This window comes from Zosterops lateralis (genome assembly GCF_965231275.1).
Source record: "Zosterops lateralis genome assembly, chromosome: 1".
Classification (NCBI taxonomy): Eukaryota; Metazoa; Chordata; class Aves; order Passeriformes; family Zosteropidae; genus Zosterops; species Zosterops lateralis.
Genome location: NC_139762.1, coordinates 127,838,468 through 127,857,563, shown reverse-complemented (window position 1 = coordinate 127,857,563; position 19,096 = coordinate 127,838,468). Strand labels below are relative to the sequence as shown.

Below are 19,096 nucleotides of genomic sequence, written 5' to 3'. Positions count from 1 at the left end.
GGCACACTGGAAGCTTGTGTGATAAAGCCTGTTTGTACTGAGCTCAGGAGATACCTGAATACTGTAACTGATGCTTCATTCAGGCTCCAGCCTGTCTCAAGCTCATATTAATGTGCAGTTCCACGAATCGGCTTTTTTTTTTTTTTTTTTAAATCTCTAAAGGAAATAGGCACTGGTTTCTGTTACTTTCCAGTAGGCTTTAAACTACTTTTTGCACTTAGCTAATCCCAGCTCCAAATTTAGTCTAGGTAAAAATTTGAGGAACTTAAGGAGCATGCACAGAAGCATCAGCCAGCTCCCTCCAGAGCCTGTCTGAGGTTGGCAGGAGTCCCTGCTGTGACAAACTCTGCTGCTGCCTCATCAGCTACATCTCAAAGCAACTAACCACAGCTACCATGCTGCCAGCCCATGCTTCCTTGCCACATCCTGCTCCCTTGATGGTGTGATAGTCATTAGGGGGTAAAAAAGTCCCCTGGGCCTGGAGAGGGATTTATCTATAGCAAGGAAAATTGCTGTCAGCCAGCTAAGCTGCTCTTTCCAGCTTCAGAGGACCAGGGCTCTCAGCCTTGTGCTTTAATAACCCACTCCATGATATCCTACTCCTTGCCCAGCTGCTGGCTTTAGCTGCTGGAAGAAAAACTCCAACAGTGGAGAGCCCAGCCGGCTGCAATGTGCTGGCCCAGCTCCTGTGCACAGCTTAAGCCCTGGCTGAGCTCTCCACATTGGCTTTCATGGCTGCTGACTCTATGCCCACAGCGGTGAGCAGGGCAGGAGTTGTGAAGGCAGTAGGCAAAGGCTTCTCTGGGGTTTTTTCCCCAGACCATGGGGCTACCTGAGGCTTGAAGGCTCCACTGTGAAGGGAGTAAAGCACATGGCACACCATCGCTAGCTGCAGCAGAATGTTTATTAGTAGGAAAGAACACTTAGAGGATTTCAGTAGGTGAATTTTTTTGAACTGTTGGTATCCACCACACATTGATTTTCATCAAGATTGTTCAAGGTCACATATTTATATAAGAAAGCAATAATTCATATTTAGGTGCAATCAGTAATTCCAGTATGAAAAAGCACCGTGTCACAAAACAATTTACAATACAAAAGTCTTCAAAATCTAACATTTAAAAACAATATATTTGTTCAACAGTAATAACAATACAGTAAAAAAATTATTTCCCTTTAAACAATACTGCTTATATATTTTGGCACTCAGAAAGAAACTGTCACAAATGTGCCTTTTTAGCCACACAATGCTGTTTCGTGAGTGTCTATATAACAAGGAAAAACATGCTTTTGAAGTCATTCATTTTGCTAGGTGCAGTTTGAACTGCTTTCTCCATTAAAAAGGAAAACAAAAAAAACAACCCTGAAAGAAAAATAACTCCTAAGTTGCAGCATGTCTTGTCTTTTGGCCCACGATACAATCTGGAGAAGCATCTCAGACTCAGTCTATCTAGTTAGTCCACCCTGCCTGAAAGGTTGGATCTGAGCCCCACTTCACTCTCCAAACTTGAAAAGAAATATTGACCTAAGCCATTCAAATGGTCCTGTCTTTTAGGTACTGACCCCAAGTTCTTGCTATATTAACCACCCCAATAAGATTCTGACCCTAAAATTGCTGCTCAGGCTCTTCTTTTCTTTAATTCCCCTCAATTTTCATTAATTAATTTTATAGTCACTTGCACAAATTGTCTTGCAATGTGAGCCCACCCTTTTTGTGCTGGCACAGCCAGCAGTTCCAAGGAAAACCAAGTTCCAAGGATCATGCATCGGGTGAGCTATGGGATGAGGGAGCCTGATGCCAGTGGGGTCCCCTGGGTCAGCAGACATTCCTCCCAGGTCTTCTCCTGGGACCAGGGCTGGCACACAGCATGGGAGGGGGAAGCTTGAATCTGAGAGAGGGAAAGACAAAACTAGACATTTCGGGAAGAATTCGTTTCCACTCAAAACTGACCCCTACTAAAAGAAGAACGCAGGTGCTACGTGCCGGGTGAAACACCGGTGCCTGCGTGCAGCTATGACAGCCCCTGAAAAAGGCTGATTCTAGTGAACATGCAGTCCTTGGTGCTATCTCTAAAAGCTGAACAACAACAAAAAAAGAAAATTTAAATAGTTTTTACATCTTACATCAAAGATGCCACTACAAAAACACAATAGTATCACACATTAATTAGTACAGTCTTAAAAATGCAAACCAACGCTGGTAAGACTCCCATACATTCTGCATATCATATGTACAGAGGAGAACAGCTTCTCGAGAGGAGAGGACAATCATAGAGAGATAATCTTCTGTTTTCTGAGTACGCTGCATAATACAAATACATTATCAGCATAAGAAAACTTTATTCTAACACTAAGAGCCCAGGAAAGGTCCTAACTGGAAGTTAATAGCTGGGGGAACCGTGCACGTGCTGGGGGGCACAAAACATTCACAACCCTCCGCCAAATTTTCCGTCTCCTTTGGTGGCCTGATCATCTACTTTGATTTTATCAGGTAGGTTTAACATGTTGCTCTCTGTAGGTGCAGACTCCCAAAGCTTGGAACAGCACAGGGCCACATCTCCAAAAGCTGCCCCTGGTGTGCCTGAAAGTTGCTCGTCTCTACATGTCCTTCTCATGGGCTTTGCCTGGTGGAGAACCAGCTGGAGACTCAGGATACCACCAGATGAGCTTACAACAGAACTAGAGGGGGAAATCAATACATCACAACAGCTACAGGCAACAACACACAGGACACTTGCAATTCTAGCCAGCTGTAAGAAAAATATGCGGACCAAATTAATTTAATTCATAGTTGTCCCTCTCCTTTCTGAATAGTAGAAGTCTTCCTTAGGATATGTAGATTTGCTTACAAAGGATTCATCTAGAGAGGTATCTAATTTTGCCAAGACACAGGATTTACTGATCTCCATGCTGCTGCAATGAGTCTGCTTGTAGTAGATCATTAAAAGTTCGATTTGTTATGTCTACTCTATGCTGCAATGAGGCAACAGCCTGAGGGAACAGAGAAAGCTCTCCCCGTGGAATGGTCATGGAACAAAATAGGAACTGGGCACTTTGATCCATTCAGCTCTTCACCATGTTTTATCTCAATTTATTAGTTTCTACAGCATCAGAAATATCTGCCCAAATTTAAACAAATTGTTGTGATTTAATCCCAGCCAGCAACTAAGTCCCACAAAGCCACTCATTCACTCCCTTCTAGTGAGATGGAGAAGAGAATTAGAAGGGTAAAAGTGAGAAAACCCATGGGCTGAGATAAAGACAGTTTAATAGGGAATGCAAAAGCCCCTGCAAAAGCAAAGCAAGACATTCATTAACCAATCCCCATGGGCAGGCAGGTGTTCAGCCCCGCCCAGAAAAACAGGGCTCCATCACAGGTAATGGTGACTTGGGAAGACAAATGACATCACTGTGAACTTGTCACCCTCTTTCTCCTTCTTTCCCCTACCTCTTCATATGCTGAGCATGACATCATGGTTTGGGGTATCCCTGGGGTCAGTTGGGGTCAGTTGTCCTGGCTGTGATCCATCCCAGCTCCCTGTGCACTGCAAGCTCCCTTGCTGATGGGGTGGAGTGGGAAGCAGAAAAGTCCTTGACACCATGTGAGCACTGCTCAGCAATAATGAAAACATCCCTCTGTTATCAACACTATTTCCAGCACAAATCCAAAACTGACCCTCATTCTAGCTACTGTGAGGAAAATTAACTCTATCACAGCCAAAGCCAGCACACAAATGTGTAACTACTTTTGCATCCATCACATCACTCACTCAGTAATATTTAAAAATCAAAAGATATTAAGTAATCCTGTCAGAGGAAGACAATATTGGTCACTTCAGGTTCAAGAGCAAAATAATGCAGAATATACAAATATTAACTACAAGACTGCTTGGATGGAACTGAAGTGAGCAAGTGGAAGAGATAAACATATTGAAATGCAGCTCAATTTGTCTCCTTGAAACAAATGTGCAGACAAAAACATTCCCTAAGGTAATTAAGCTCTTCATTTTTACCAGACACAGTGTGCCCACCTTGCTAGTAATTGCTCAGTCAGTTCTGCTCTTGGGATTACTGGGAATTTTGCATAAGAGCTGAAGAACCAGCAGGGCTGAATCTAAGAGGATCCAAAATAATGAAATAAATCACAAACATGCCTAAAACATGAATAAGAAAATTAAACTCAAAATACCAAAGAAACATGATTTTGTGGAACATTTGTACAACTACCATTGAGCATGATGTCTTCAGTAACCTTCCTTAGATCCTTATTGGATTGAAACCTGGATTTGATTTTTCTGTTTCTTCCAGATACTAGTAAAAAACTATTTGGTTGCTCTGGAAATGGGAATAATGACAGGAAATAAAAAGGTGATGGTGGCAAGGAACTGCAAGTTCTCCCCCAAACCACCACACTGGACCCATTAATCTTCTCTCTGAGTGCAGCCAAGGAGCAGCATAAATGAAGTTTAAAATCTAAGAGGATTTTTCAGGTGGGTTTACTAATCACCATCATCCTGTCATCCCATCTGGTGGGGAAACGTGAGGCCAACCCTGAACACTGCTGAAACCCCTGTCCCCAGGGAGGAGAAAACCAGAGGTCACACCCCCAACACTTGTTTTGGACAGAAAGCAGGAAGAGTTTCCGCCTGATGTAACTATGCCAAAATTAACTCTTGGTCCACAGCATCTGGGTGCTCCTGCAGGACTGGGGCACCACACACTGCATGGAGATGTAGTGGAAGGTGCTGCTCCAGCCTGGGAGAAACCAGCTCTCTGTGGAGTAAACCAGGGCAGCAGAGAGCGAGCACCAGGCAGATTCAGCCTGCAGGGCCTCAACAAACATGTACATGATAATGAAAACCATGTTGTTTCAGAGGTTCAGTGTGCCCTTAAAATGTTTAATACCGCCTGTACTTAATGACAGGAAATAAACAGTGTGGTACACACAGGTGGGCCAAAGACAGGAAACCAAATCAGAAGCTATTCCATTTAAGTGCATCAAGCTTGGCTCCTCCACATGTCAAAGGCTGGTGTTTGTTATTTGTTCATACAGAGGCTGGGGATGGAAACTGGGAGGTGGCTGCAAAGACTTGGAGAGCTGGACACCCTGAGCACATGCCCTGGGAAGGTGAGAACATCTTTGGTATAAGGTCAGGGCAAGAGGGGAAGATCTAAAACATCTCAGGTGCAGACTACACTACGGATAGGGTGGGTAGCTGCTGTGTGCCTCGAGATCTAGGAAGCCCTCAGCCTGCCTAATACAGATGACCATGTCTGCTGCAGGACCCAGAGTCTCCAGTCTCACCACACAGCGTCAAAGCAGCCCAGGAGATACCATTGACTGGGCTGGAGTAGAGGAGCTGTTCTGTGCTGGCTACTGCTAAGAGCATTTCACTGTGCAAATTCAGACCCTGGGCTACAGGCAGGAATGTCTTTACAGTTTTTCATTTCTCTAGTCTTTTCACATTGTTTACTACAACTCAAGCTCTTTTTTTCTTTGCGTATTAGTCAGCATTAGTCAGCATTTTACATGTGATAGCTTAATCCCAGCTACACATGAAAATAACACCTGTGGGAGACAATGAGAAGCCCCTTGCATCTGGTCTTTCCAGCTTGTTAAGATATGGACAGTACATCTGAAAAGCTTTATACCTTATCTTGTTTAAATCTCACCCTAGAAACAACTTCTCAGTATGGATAATTTAGAAACAACAGCAGCAAAGGCCAGGATGGAATAAGGGTTGCTGTTTAGACACCCATAGTAGACAGGGATATTTTCTGCACAGGGCAAGGAGATTGACTGCACATCCAATTGATGGTTCTACTGCTCTGAAGGCCAGAGGTACCTAATGGCTTCTGCAGTCCCTCAACAGTGGTCTCGGTTTCTAATGTCACTGATTTCCATACCTGGTTTACAATCCCTGCTGTTTTTTCTATGTGCTTAAAACACAGATGTTCACTCCACTGTCCCTAGCCTGCAAAATGACACCTGGGCTTTGAGAGTCAACAGAGCTTTCCCTTCTTCTTTTCTACCATGACCGGGAATGAACTCCTACAGGCAATGTTTTGTCCTCAGCTGCACTTAGGGAAAACCTTATGCTCATCCTGGGAGCTGTTTGTTCAATGCCTGCCAGGGTATGGTGAACAGCTCTGCTGCTTAATTTTAGAGTGTATTTTGTCAGCACCTCTGACAGAATATGCTGCAGACAGCTGCTCACAAAGAAGGTGCCATTTCTAGTCAAGCCCTATCTTGAAACACATTGCACGATGTGTCTGATGTATCACTGCTGTTTATCTTATCTGCCTACTGCACAATCAGTGGAAAACTCTGCATGCAGCTCTGAGCACTGCTCAGCTTATTGGCACTTGCCAAATTTCTCTGCATTTCTAAGCACAAGTTCTGCCTGCCATACCAAGAAAACCAACTTTCCCCACTTTAAGACTCCTACATGCAATCCTGCTTAGTAAGACACAGAGCAAAGAATGCATCCAAATACTTCTGCAAAGGGCAGGTGAAATATCCTTCTCCACCAGTCTTGCACCAGGTACCTGACATCTAACTGCTGAGCACAAGGACTGCCATGCCAGGAAACTGAGGGAGCACCATGAGAAAGATGAAAGGAGGTGCTGGTGTACTGGGTGTTCAGGAAGACTTGTCCAGTCAGCAATCAGACTTGTCTGATTGTTCCACTTGGCACTTGTAGGCTAAACTGCAAAAGGAAACTCCTGAAGGATGCCTCCTCCATCCTGACCTGCTATATTGCTATCGTGTTGCATCTTACACCAGCAGTGCTAAAAAAAGAGAGAGTTTTAAAAGAAGGTGGCAGCTCAGCTCAGGGCATTTGTTCTGAGGCAGGAGATTCCCTTCTCACTGCCACATGTCCCCAGGGACCTGCCAGTTGTCACCGTGTTCTCTGGTTCACATGTACTCAGATGTATGGCCAAGACCATACTCTCAGCTTAACTTAGTCTGCAGATTAGGGCTCAACATCAAGGTACCACAACTCACCAAGTTTCCATGAGTCAGCTGAGACAAGGTTCTGCCCACAGCAAATGCGACTTAACCTGATCTGCAGTAAAAGAAAATCAAGCTAAGCCGCATTATTGCACTTTTGCCATCAGTGAAGAGAGAAGTCCTGGGGCTCATCCTCAAGGGGCAGTGTTCAAACCACAGGGACTTGGTCATGTGTGACTACTTCCTGTGCTGGAGTGCAATATTTCAGCACACAGACCTCATCCAGCCATGAAATTTACACACTTCTGGCTTACTGTTTTGAGCACCAGAAAATGTGTAGGTTGTGCCTTATAACAGAAAAACAAAGGACAGAATGCCCCTGGAAGAAGATAAAAATCCTACAAGCTCCTAAGAACTGCAAGGGAATAGCATAGCTCTGAGTACCTCAGGAACATCACTGAATTGTGAACTGACAGGGCTTCAAATAATGTCAAAACATAAATATTTCTTCAGTCCTCAAACTCTAAGTGCTCACAAGAACATGTGTGTTGGTTTTAAAAGGGTTGTGTTCCTTTTCCCTTCCCAAAGCACCCTAACACAAAGAGAGGCTACTGCAAAACTCACAAGTCACAGTCCTCACTTCACATCTTCTGGCCCAGAGTTTGACAAGCTGACTGGGAACGTCAGATAAATGAGACTGGCATTTTCCATGAGTTCAGTCTACATGTGAGATGTACTCAATTCCTTTGGACAACACCTAGTGAGGGCTGCCTCTTGCACATGCAAGTAAAACTAGAGAATGCATCTACAAAACTGAGAAGTGATATGAAATAGCACGTGCTGTCTGCCATCCTTCCTGTGTGGAGATATTGCTAATGAATCACTCAAAAGTCTGACTTACTGTGCCATTTTATACAGGATACATCACTTTGCCTTCAAAAGCTGTATGAAGGCAGTTATGATTACAAATGCAAGTAACAGCAAAGCAGAAAATTTCAATCTGAGGCGAAGCACACCACTGCTGTCCTGCTGATTTGAGGTCTGCAGATGTTCCTATCACAACTTCAGCTACTAATCATTCTTTAAGTACATGCAGAGGCAGAGAAAGAAAGGGATAGTTAATAATTTAAAATAATACCAATCATCAGTGGCACTCAGGTAAAAGAATAACCTTAGTTCACTCTGTAAATGTTTATACAATAGCCTTATCTACAGCTATGTCCTCTGCAGCTGTAAGCTAATTCTTATTATTCCAAATTTTGTGAACTGTGGGAAGCATTACATCTCTGCTGGCCTGGGGTCACAGCACAGGTTGTGCTTTCAAACATGAGTTGCATGGTAGTAACCCAGGAGGTGAGCCTGGCCCCAACACCCCAAGACTACTGAGCAAAACCAAACTGACAGATTAGGTTCTGAGCCACAAGTATCTTGTAAAATGAAAAAGAGGGGGTATGCAGTCACTTAAATAAAAGGCAACATTTTAAAAGCTTCAGTCACGTGCAACTGCTTTCACAGCATTAAGAAGATGGAATCATAGAAGGTATCTGAGTTCACCTTCAGTAAATGCCAGCTTCCATAGGTCTGGGCTGCTTTGGACGTGGGTGCCTGCACTGAGCCAGGAGGTTGGAAGTTCAGCAGGGATCCTCTGGTGTCCCCTTGTCCTGCCCACACAGGAGGTGGTGGAGCTGGTGGCACTGGTCATTCCCATCTGGCAGAGGGGGGTGTGCATCAGTGCATGCCCACTGACCTTTCTTCAGGAACCCCCAGCAGTCTGGCCAGGCTTCTTCTGCTGAAAAACAGCCCTAAAGTACACGACTTTCAAAATCCATGATGTGATGGACATGGGACAGAGGGCCAGAACCTCTCCAGGTAAAGTAGAAAATTACCTTGAAGAAGGCAGGCACAGACTGTCCTTCAAAGGGTTGGATTTGTGCACATGGTGTCTAATTAAGATTTGGGAGAAGGAGATAGGGAACATTTTCATCAGCCAGAAGAATTGGTGCAAAACTTGCCAGTGGTGCTTGTAACACCTGAAACTGCTGGATATTAAAATCTGTGTCTGTGGTTGGGCCCTCTTTGCTTTCTTATTTTCTCACATTCATCTTAGCTCAGATTTTGATGAATGTAATGGAAATATCAATTGGATTTTTGTGATTGTTTCAGACAAGGATATGTGCTTGAAGACATTTATTGAGTGTCATTAGCCACTCATAAAAATTTTAGTACAACTGATTAACAATATTATTTTCAATTTACTTTTATTTTTTCTTAACATGCTTTGCCCTTCACACCTGGCAAAGCAAATAGTATAGAAAAATTAAGTATAGGATTGCTTCTGTCAGTTTTTGTACATGCTAGCTAGTGTTCCACAGAAGATTAATTATGCTCAACTACTTATTCATGACTTCTAATTAGTACTTAGCTAATCATCATCTGCAAAGCAGACTTCTTTTACTTGGTTTATTTTAAATTAAGGCTACTGGGGATTAGCATCGACAAGGTCACTTGACAAAATGCCAGCTTTGCCTGTCAGACAAAGGTTACTCTAACGAGCTCATGAATTCCCAACACGGTGCACTGTCTGCATGGGTAGCTCTCCAAACGGATCACAAAGCATACTTCAGCTAATGACTGATAAATGCCAATTTAGTCAGCACAATGCCTCCTGTTGCTAAAACTTTTCCAGCTTTCCTTTTGCAACGGCGCTTGTGAAGTCCCTAAGAAATCCCACATGTGTGTACTAGCTTTGCATACAGCAACTTTGACCAAAGGATAAAATTTTTGCAGCAGCAAATTTCAGAACTCCTGCACCTAGGCGGAAAGATAAACATTCAACATTTCTCTCAAGAGCTGATCTTTTTTTGTTTTAATTTTTATATATATAAATATATCATAAAGCGTACCATTTCCTCATTTCAGTACAGATTTTTTGAACTTTACTAAAATAAATGAAATATAAATGCTACAATTTTATGTTTAAAACAAGTTTTGATGACAGCCTTCCCCTAAGAGCAGGCCCAGAAACTCTGTTAGCTACATGGAGAGAGACAAAAACACCCCCAAAACTTCCTGCTGTGCAAGAGCATTCAGAACAGCAGATGTGCCTTAGCTGGAGCTGCTTGCAGGTGCTCCGTGAGTTCCTCACGTGAATGCCCACTCTCCCTAGTAGCAACTGCTTTATTACTAACCTGAAAATTTCACATTCAACATGTATTTCCCTTAAATTTATTGTCAAGACCCAGCTTTTCACATCTGTGTCTGCTTTTGCTGATCCCAAATGGCAAGAGGTATTGTCAGTTGTGGATTTGGAGATCAGGATTGCAAATTGCTGAATTTTCAGATAAAGCCATATGACTTCAACCACTGTAAACCTAGTAAAAAAAAAAAGTCAACCTTCATTTTGTCCCTTCTCCTTCACAACCTGGAAACTGTTCACAGCATTGAAACAGCAAGGCATGGAGTGGATGATACACCCCACACACATTTTGAACTTTCATACTTCTTCCCAGTCCTGTCTTTGATCTTAACTGGTGCCTCCTGGACAGGAGAGGAGGTTCCAGGTGAATCCTACCCCACTCATCACAACCCCTTTGGTTCAGCCTTACTACACTTCCAGGTCCTGCAGGTGAATATCTAACAACTAAAGCAGCAATCTAAAATCTGTCAGTGTGTCTTGCTGCCAAGGGGTTTGTTGTCGGTTTACTCCTCCTCAACACAATACTTTCCAAAACAGATACAAACAAACAAACAAAAAAACAAAATGAAATTTTAAAAACAACGATAACACCACAATATCTGTTTAAAACAGTACTGCCCGTGCTCTGGACAAATTGTTAAGAGCAATTCAGCATTCTTATAATTAACCCACAACAAAATAAGCTATAAGATGCCACAAATGAAGGCATATTTGGCCATACAGAGGCAACACTACCATGAATGTTGTTTGGCAAGAAAAAAAAAAAAAGCAGATACATAATTCATCCAAAGGACAGGTTCAGAACTGCCCGGCACTGCTGGGATCACACTGCAGGAGACGGACTATGGACGGGTCACTCTTGGCGCCTCGGATGAACTCTTCCAGAGAGAGCTTTCCTGGAAAAGAAACACATTTCCTGAGCACACCTGCTGAGTTGCAGCACACTTGTCAAGCCTCTGGACAAGCATGATGGAAGGAAGCTGGGAAAGAAACCCTACAGCCTGTTGGGCTGCAGGTGGTCCCGTGTGTGGGGACACCCCAGCCACCCCCCTGGAGGGTGCCTACCATCACGGTTGGTGTCCATCTGGCGGAAGATCTTCTCAGTCCTCTTCTCTGGTGTTGACTCATCTTCTGGCATCTTCATTACAGAAGAAACCATCTTATAGATTGCCTGTGTGATAGACAGGAGCAAAGAGCTGGTAAGAAGAGCGTTATTTTGGTGCACAGGTATGATGATCTCCTTATGACAGAAACAGGTAGAAAATATCCTTGGAGCACCAGCAAGACCTTCAGCACCTTTGGATGCTGAAGGGTGTTGGGTGGCACCAGTGCATGCAGCTTCCCTCTTCAGTGGGACACTTGTTTACAAAATACTGTGTTTCTTTATTTAGTCATGGTCAAACACCATCTGGGTTTGGACTATGGTTACATTTTTCCTTAGTAAAACAGTCTTTGGACAAATAATCATTTGTACAACACTTTAGGCAACGGCAGTTCCCTGGAGGAACAGCCAGAGCACCAAGGTCTTGTCCTGTGCAAGATGCATCTCCATGCTTTGGCCACACAGGCTTCATGCTCACCACACTTGTCAGCTTGCCTTTGGTTCTCCCCCATCTCCTTTCTCTCCCTCCACGTCAGCACCCTGTCCCTGGGAAGAGCAATGACTCACTTCTGGCACTTGCTGCATCTCACAGATAACAAAGACTGGACCATCAAGGAGGCAGCCTTTTCATTGGGGGTTGGCGTGTGTGCACAGCTCAAAATCCCTTTCACAATTCACTCTACAGAGACCAGATGTTCTGGTCCTACAGAGCACCACTACCACCCACTGCTATCCTTTGCACAGACAAATGTATTAGTCATCTTTGGTACTAGCTGCCCCTGAAAGAGGGATAATTTTAATTTTAAAACAAGGCTGAGGATCTGTCTCTGCACTGGTTATCCAAACCTTGCTGGCAAACATAAGCATGCAGCACCAGTGGACACCAGGGCTTTGTGTTAGGTATCTCTGCAGTGCCACACTTGGGAGAGCAGCAGAACACAGAGGGCTGCAGGGGGATGGCCTTGGGGATTCCTCCCAGCCACGGGGACAGCACATCCAAGCCCAAGGCAGCATTGGCCTGGTCCAACTGGCCCCTTCTGCTGCCCACTGCAACTCACTGGCTGTCACCTGCTGTGACAGCCAATGTGACATTTGTTCCTCCTTTCCTCCTGCTTCGGGAGGGGAGTCCTCGGTGCAAACCAAGATTTCTCATTGGGTTACCCCTCTCCCCTCTCTCCCTTTATGAAGGCACTCTGCCTAGCAGCTCAGATCACCTGGCTCAGGATCCCCAGGGACTGGCTCCAGGAATGTAACAGCACAGATGGAGGATGCCACTAAGCAGCACAGACATTTTACACTCAGACTAGGGAGCATCCTCTTCCTCGGCCATCTTGCTGGCTTCTCCTCTGCCAACAGATCACCCTTCACATCTCCCAGGAGAATCAGTGCTCCAGAGTACTGGGCAGAGCCTCACTAGAGGCAGGGATGCTGCCCACACAACCACGATACTCTGATACCAGGAGCACAGAAGAAAGGATGAACATACAAGTATGTAAACACAATATACAAGTATGTAAACAGGGATGAGGGAGCTGGGAGAAGGAGGCAATAGGGAAGGAAAAAAATGGAGAGGGTGGACAATAAGAATTTAGACCTTGCTCATCCTCATCAGCATGCAAGGCTCGCAAGGGTCAGAGCAGAGATGAGGCTTATAAATCTGCCTGTGTTTAAGCATTTGAAGCTGTCTGGATTTTGTCTGGAGTAGGAAGCGAGGTGGAGGGGTCACTCCCTCTCTCTGGGTGAGAGGACGGCAAAGCAGAGAATCTGCATTGAAAGTGTGGGAGGAATGCCCCAGACTGAGAGTGAGGGGATGTTTACCCTGATCAAAGTAACCATAGTAAGAATATGCAGATTTTTAGGACAAAAAAAGCACTTCAGGATGACTTCATCCTACAGGGTCCTTTTCACAGAGGCGTGTGAAGGGAATAACAGATGAGATATTCTAGGAAAGCCAGATGGGAATAACATAGTAAGCGTTCCTTTCATGCTGAAAATGGTTACTCTGGACAAATTCTTATGTCCTTACTCAGAAGTTCATTGGGAAGTTTTCCCAAAGTAAAAGCCAGCTAAGACTGATTAAGAATCTTGAGACTTGCCCCATATTAAATCAGTGCAGCTACACAAAACTCTTTATTGTATGTTTGAAAGAGAAAGCTCTGAAAGGAATTTGGTTTGATGCAATGATTACACAGAGATGGGCTGTACTAACCCTGGGCTAAGGCCTGGGATTGAAAGGCTGCAGAGGTTCTACCCCATGCACATGGAGTGCAACTCCTCAGCCTCCCAGAACCTGGGCTGAAAACCATCAGTGGTATTCAGCACTGGAAACTGATACCTGTCAGGAGTCTCCCGAGTCAGGGCAGCTTTAACAGGTGAACTTCGGTCAGGAGTGCTCCTTACAGCTCCCTGGCATCCCTGAATGCCACCAGGAAATTGTGCCTCCAGAGCCCTGTGTACATCATCGGAGCAAGCACAAGCTCCTGCTTCATCTGCTGCCCTGCTGAACTCTCTCCTTTGATTTTCCAACTCCATGTGGATGAGGAACAATGGGTGATTTTAAGGCAAATTTCATCCCTTTCCATTCACACAGGTTTTGCTCCCAGTTGCTGGCTGCCACTGCTGCACTCAGGCCAGAAGTTTTGGTGAGGGCTGCACTTTCCTGGTACACTTGGCAAACTGTCAAAAAGCTCATATGGTGATGGCAACAGCAAGGACAGCACAAATTTTCAGTTGATCCTTTTTACTCTCTTGAAATAAATTCCGATGGCTAGAAGTTTCAATGAAGTGAATGACTGCCCTGAAAAAAATTGTTTTCCTCTCAGCCTTGTGGAGATTTTTGACACTGTCTTTACAGAGCCATATCAGCTTTTGCTTCTTCCCATACCAGCTTCTGTTTCTTCCTGGCTTGCAAATAAGTTATCCCATCTAGTGAAACATGTGTGCTCTGCTTTTATTAAACTGAAAGTGTTATTCTTGTCTCTGCTCAGTATTCTTAAAATGCCTTTTGAGCCCATACAGTGAAAAAATGTATCCTTACAACAACGTTTCCATCTCTTACTAGAACTCTTATTTTGAGAGACTAGCCAAATATGTCCTGTTTCAGCAAGGGGAACAAATCTTCTAACTGGTTTGCAGCTATTTTTGAGAGCACTGAGCTATTTAGATTATAGGTAAACATATGGGAGACATGAAAAGCCTGAGACATGAATCTGAGAGGAACTGTGACAAGGTCTGTCAAGAGGGCAGGCTACGAAGCCTCTTCCCACAGTAGTCTGCAGATGTGCTATATCTGGTAAGTGTAGCAGTATCCTGTGGACCTTCTTTTTTGAGGCTCTACAACTGTCAGCCCACCACTAAAGTCCTTCAGCTGGCAAACTGTACAGTTGGCTCCATGTGGATCTCTAAGCAGGGTTTTTTGGAGACTGTCCTAGGGATGCTCCTGGACTAATCCTGGTGAGGGCACTGGGCTGTGCCTGCATGGTTAAGGGTATGATGGTGTATGGAGCTTAAAGGAATGCAGGTGCTTTGCCATCTAGCACATCCCTTTGTAGGAAAACAGGACTTAGAAAGCTGCTATGGACCATTCACCTCCATCTTCTTGGCAGCTGGCCAGCCATGAGGACTCCTGTGGGACATCTTAACCAGCATTTCTGCTGTTCCAGTGCTGCTGCTGCCACTGTTACCTCAATCTCCTTAATGCAATGCTGAGCAGGAGTGCCACACCTGCATTGCCTGCAGCGCTGTTAGATTAGGCTGGAGCAATGGAAAGAAAACGCAAGGAAGAAAAACAGTGAAAATCGCTGCAGAGAGAGGGCTTTCAAAGCACGAAGAAAAGCAGACTGAAAAAGAAGGAAAATGTGCCTTGCCCCTATGCTATTGAAAATACAGTAATCCCACAGTAACAGCGACAGTATTTTTCTGTGAAATGAAGACTTTTAGACTAAAGGTGTTTCTTTTAGCATTCATTTTGATATATTGTCTCAGACAAAAATCCCAATGAAAACATAATCCTGCTCTATCAATTTGCAAATGTATGCCAGATAAGGGACTTGCAATAGGTTCCTTTGAGACATACATCAGAGATATGTCAGAGTTCTGATTTTCACTCTCAGAAAAATTGTGATGGCTGAGGGGCCCCAGGAAGACATTTGATACAGAATCCTGTCATTCCATATGAAAAAATAATCATCTTTCATAAATGAAAGTGATAGTTGTTTGCTGGCTTTTTGTATCTAATCACTCTACATCAAAGGAACCTCTCAACCAAGCAAGAAAATATGGTCATCTGCTTCAGTTCCAGATACCAGCTGAACATGTTTCCAGAGACTATACAACAAATCCCATCCCACTGGGAAGAGCTCCTGGTGATCAATGCAATACAGGGAGAGAAATGCATTCTAAACAACTTGAAAGAAGAGAACAGGATGACATCTACAAGCACACTGCCTTATGGGAAGCTCCATCGCAGAAAGGCCAGCTTTCACGGTTTAAAAATTGCTGATAGTCCACAATGCAGAAATAACTGTTTTTCAGGTTGTTCACTTCCGTAATTGCTTTTTGTGTGGTCCCTCAAAATTGGGTCCCTCAAAATGAGGTGAGATTATAAGCATCACGCAGTTGAGTGTCACATTCATGAAAGGAGGAGAGAGCCAAACCTCTCAAGAAGTGCAGAGGGATGGCTGGAGTGCTAGTCTGAGCGCTGTGCACAGCCAAAGTGCTGCTCGGGGTTGGATACACACATTGACAGAATGCTGCCCTACGCTGATCCCTAAGCTGCAATTCTGTTTGATGATGGCATCATGGCTGTAAAAGACAATGCTATGATTTGGTACTGACAAAAATATGAAGAGGAGGCAGAGCTTGCCTCTAGACTTGCTGGCAAGCAGATCTGGGGTAACTGGAAAAAGCTTCCAGCTTTGCTGGTCCTTGTTTGGCTCGCTACAGAAAATCCAGCCACTGGTATTTTAATTTCATTTGACATGAACAAATCTGTGGCCTTGTTCTGCCTGTTTGTAGATCTCCTTGCCTGGGGGGTTTGTGCTGCCTGTTGGCTCAGTGCCCTCCTGGGCTCCTTGACAGCAGAGAGGGGTCCTGCAGCCCCCAGGGTGTCTCCTCCTCCAGAGGAGCCGGTGGTCACCCAGCTTTGACTCCTTGTGTTTCCTATGTACTACATTAGTTCTTCAGGGATTCTTTTTGTTTTCTCATGAGGAGAAATACAGGAGAAAAACAGTAATTGACAAGCTGTTTACCCTGCCTGGGGGAGAGGAAGATATGTAAGGAACAGAGGATTTTCTAATGCAAATACTCCATGGGGTTTGTCATGGCACAGACAGGGAGGTCCTGCTCCTCAACTCAGACACAGGAACACGAAACAGACTAAGTGAAAGACAACAAACTCTAGATTTGTAGCTGAACTTTGAATTTGGTCTTGTTGAAGTAGTGCAAGTGCTGGTATTGGCCAGTGTTTGAAGGATGGGCCCTGGTAGAAAGACAGGAGCACCAGCTGTTAGGCTGATTCCCTACATGCAGCTTGCCATCACAGCCTGTAATTTGTGTGCATTACTTTCCCTTGGTTTTCAGTGCAAATATAAGTCTGAATAATACAGTACATTGTCAGCACTTCAAAATTTCCAGGGAAAGGAAAGGATCTTGATAACAGTTTGTTTTGTCTTTTTTTTTTTTAACAGTGCTGTCTTATACAGATTCAAGCTGTGTAAATACACTGCCATATAAAAAATGTTTTAAATCTTTCAGTAGAGTGATGTGCCTCAAAGGCAAAAACATGTTGGAGAAAGTCAGCAACATGGGACTCTTACTAACACCACAAGGAAACACAACCAAAGAAGCTATGTATGGAATCATCATCTACACAGATAAGGTTTACCTATACTGTCAACTTAGTATGAAAACAGCTAATATGATTCTAATAATGCAGACCTCACTGGAATTAGGCGGACAAAACACCTTTATAATATGCAAGCTGGTTCTTCATAATAACATGATTTCAAAGTAGATTTGCTTCTTATTGTGGAGGGAGCCTGCCTTCCTTAAAAGTACACTGCCTGATTGTTCTAATGCAACTTGGTTCAACTGTAATTAATCATAATTAATTGACAGGGTTCACAGAATCACATTTATCAGCAGCTTAGTTGCTATGCTCAAGCCCAACAGAGCTCTCAGGGAAGAAATATCCATGCAGCCTGTTGCTCTGGAAGAACCTGCAGTGGATATTAAGCTGTAGTTTGAATTGTCACACAATCTTTGCCAATTAAAATAGCATTTTATATCCAAGCATTTATACAAGATTATAAAGCAGTGCTGCCAGTTTTTCATTTAGTGTCTCAGTGCAACACTGCTTCACAATTTGCTCTGAAGGAGGGAGCCCAGGGCGGCCTCTGAGTAGCACATACCTGCACGATTTCCAGCATCTCTGACTTACTGATGTAGCCATTCCCATCAAGGTCGTACATACTGAATGCCCACTTCAGCTTTTGCTCCAGTTTTCCTCTCGACGTTACACTCAAGGCTATGATGAATTCTCTGAAATCTATTGTTCCGTCTCCATTGGCATCAAAAGTGCGGAATACGTGCTCTGCAAACTTAGAAGCGTCCCCGTAAGGAAAAAAGTTTCCATATATTTTTTTAAACTCCTCCATAGATAAATGTCCACTTGGACAGTCTCTCAAGAAGCCTTTGTACCACTCCTGGATCTCATGTTCTGTAAAGTCTGTACTTTCTAGCAAATCTTGCATGACTTCAGGGCGTAGTTTGCTGTTTTGCTTTCCCATATTGGAGTTAAAATACTACCTGCAGAGCAAAAACAAACACACATTAATTATTATTTATTATTGATACTGATTAGCTTGGAGGCTGTAGAAGAACAGTATGCTGTATTCTGAGTTTTCTGATGGTAGTTCAACTCTTGGGTATCAACTGAAACCTTGGACAATGTCCAGTACTACATGTATAACTCTGAAAAAATTAATAAACTTTATCTACATGTTGATTACACTGTGTTTTGACAGTCTGGAGAACAGTAATAACACTGAATTTACTGCCATCCTATTTGCCCTTGAAATTATGAGGTAAGCTATAGATGTTGCAAGGTCCCAGTAGCTGTGTGCTGCAGCACACCCTCCATCCCAGTCACCCAACTGTCCTGAGGACTTGGCCTAATAAGATATTCTGTAACTCTGCTGGAAACCAGACTGGTACAAAGGCCTATGTTCCCTTGGTCTTGTTCCAAAATGGGATCAAGGTGCAACTGCAATGTATGCTGAAACCAGTAGCTCCAAAGCCCTTCTACATATATCTTTATAACCAGAAAGCCACCCAGAAACTGCCTCTTTTGTTTGGCATAGACCAATTCCCATTTTACCTCAAAATTAAGATAAAATCTGACGAGATTTTATCAACCTGGATTCCCCAACTCAAACTATTACTGTGGTTTTTAATCTCTTTTGTAGCCAAAAACCAGATCTATTACTAATAGTAATATGGGTGGTCATAGCTCTTTGAAAAAAACTCCTAAAAGGAAAAAAAAAAAAGGAGAAAGTACCCAGACAATGAAATTGGAAATTCATTTCCCTTAAGTTAACTATTAAGAAGTATTATTGGATACAGTCTCTAATAAATCACCTTAGTTATATTTCATTGTAGGCAAGTTGGTACATATCACATTTTGCAGCACATTTACTAATGATGGATGCCTTTGGGTTTTAAGTTTTGGAGCCTGAGTATGTTGGCTCCAAAAGGCAACATCAGTTTTACTGGAAGCTTAACATTATGCCGATCTGTGGGAAGCCCTTCTCTATTGACAGAACCCTGCCTGAGAATTTGTCAC

At 43.6% G+C, this 19,096-nt stretch overlaps 1 protein-coding gene across 3 annotated transcripts in view; it reads right to left on the bottom strand.

Annotated features, from left to right (window-relative positions):
• Positions 1-899: 899 nt before the first annotated feature.
• NCALD (neurocalcin delta) overlaps positions 900-19,096 on the bottom strand; it is a 57,610-nt gene continuing 39,413 nt past the window's right edge. For all 3 annotated transcript variants that reach the window (XM_083855278.1, XM_083855277.1, XM_083855279.1), the window contains exons 2-4: positions 17,664-18,060; positions 11,217-11,322; positions 900-11,047 (exon numbers count right to left, since the gene is read on the bottom strand). In XM_083855278.1, coding sequence (XP_083711404.1) covers positions 10,950-11,047; positions 11,217-11,322; positions 17,664-18,041 — 582 coding nt within the window. In that variant the 5' untranslated portion in view covers positions 18,042-18,060 and the 3' untranslated portion in view covers positions 900-10,949. The remainder of the gene's footprint in view (positions 11,048-11,216; positions 11,323-17,663; positions 18,061-19,096) is intronic.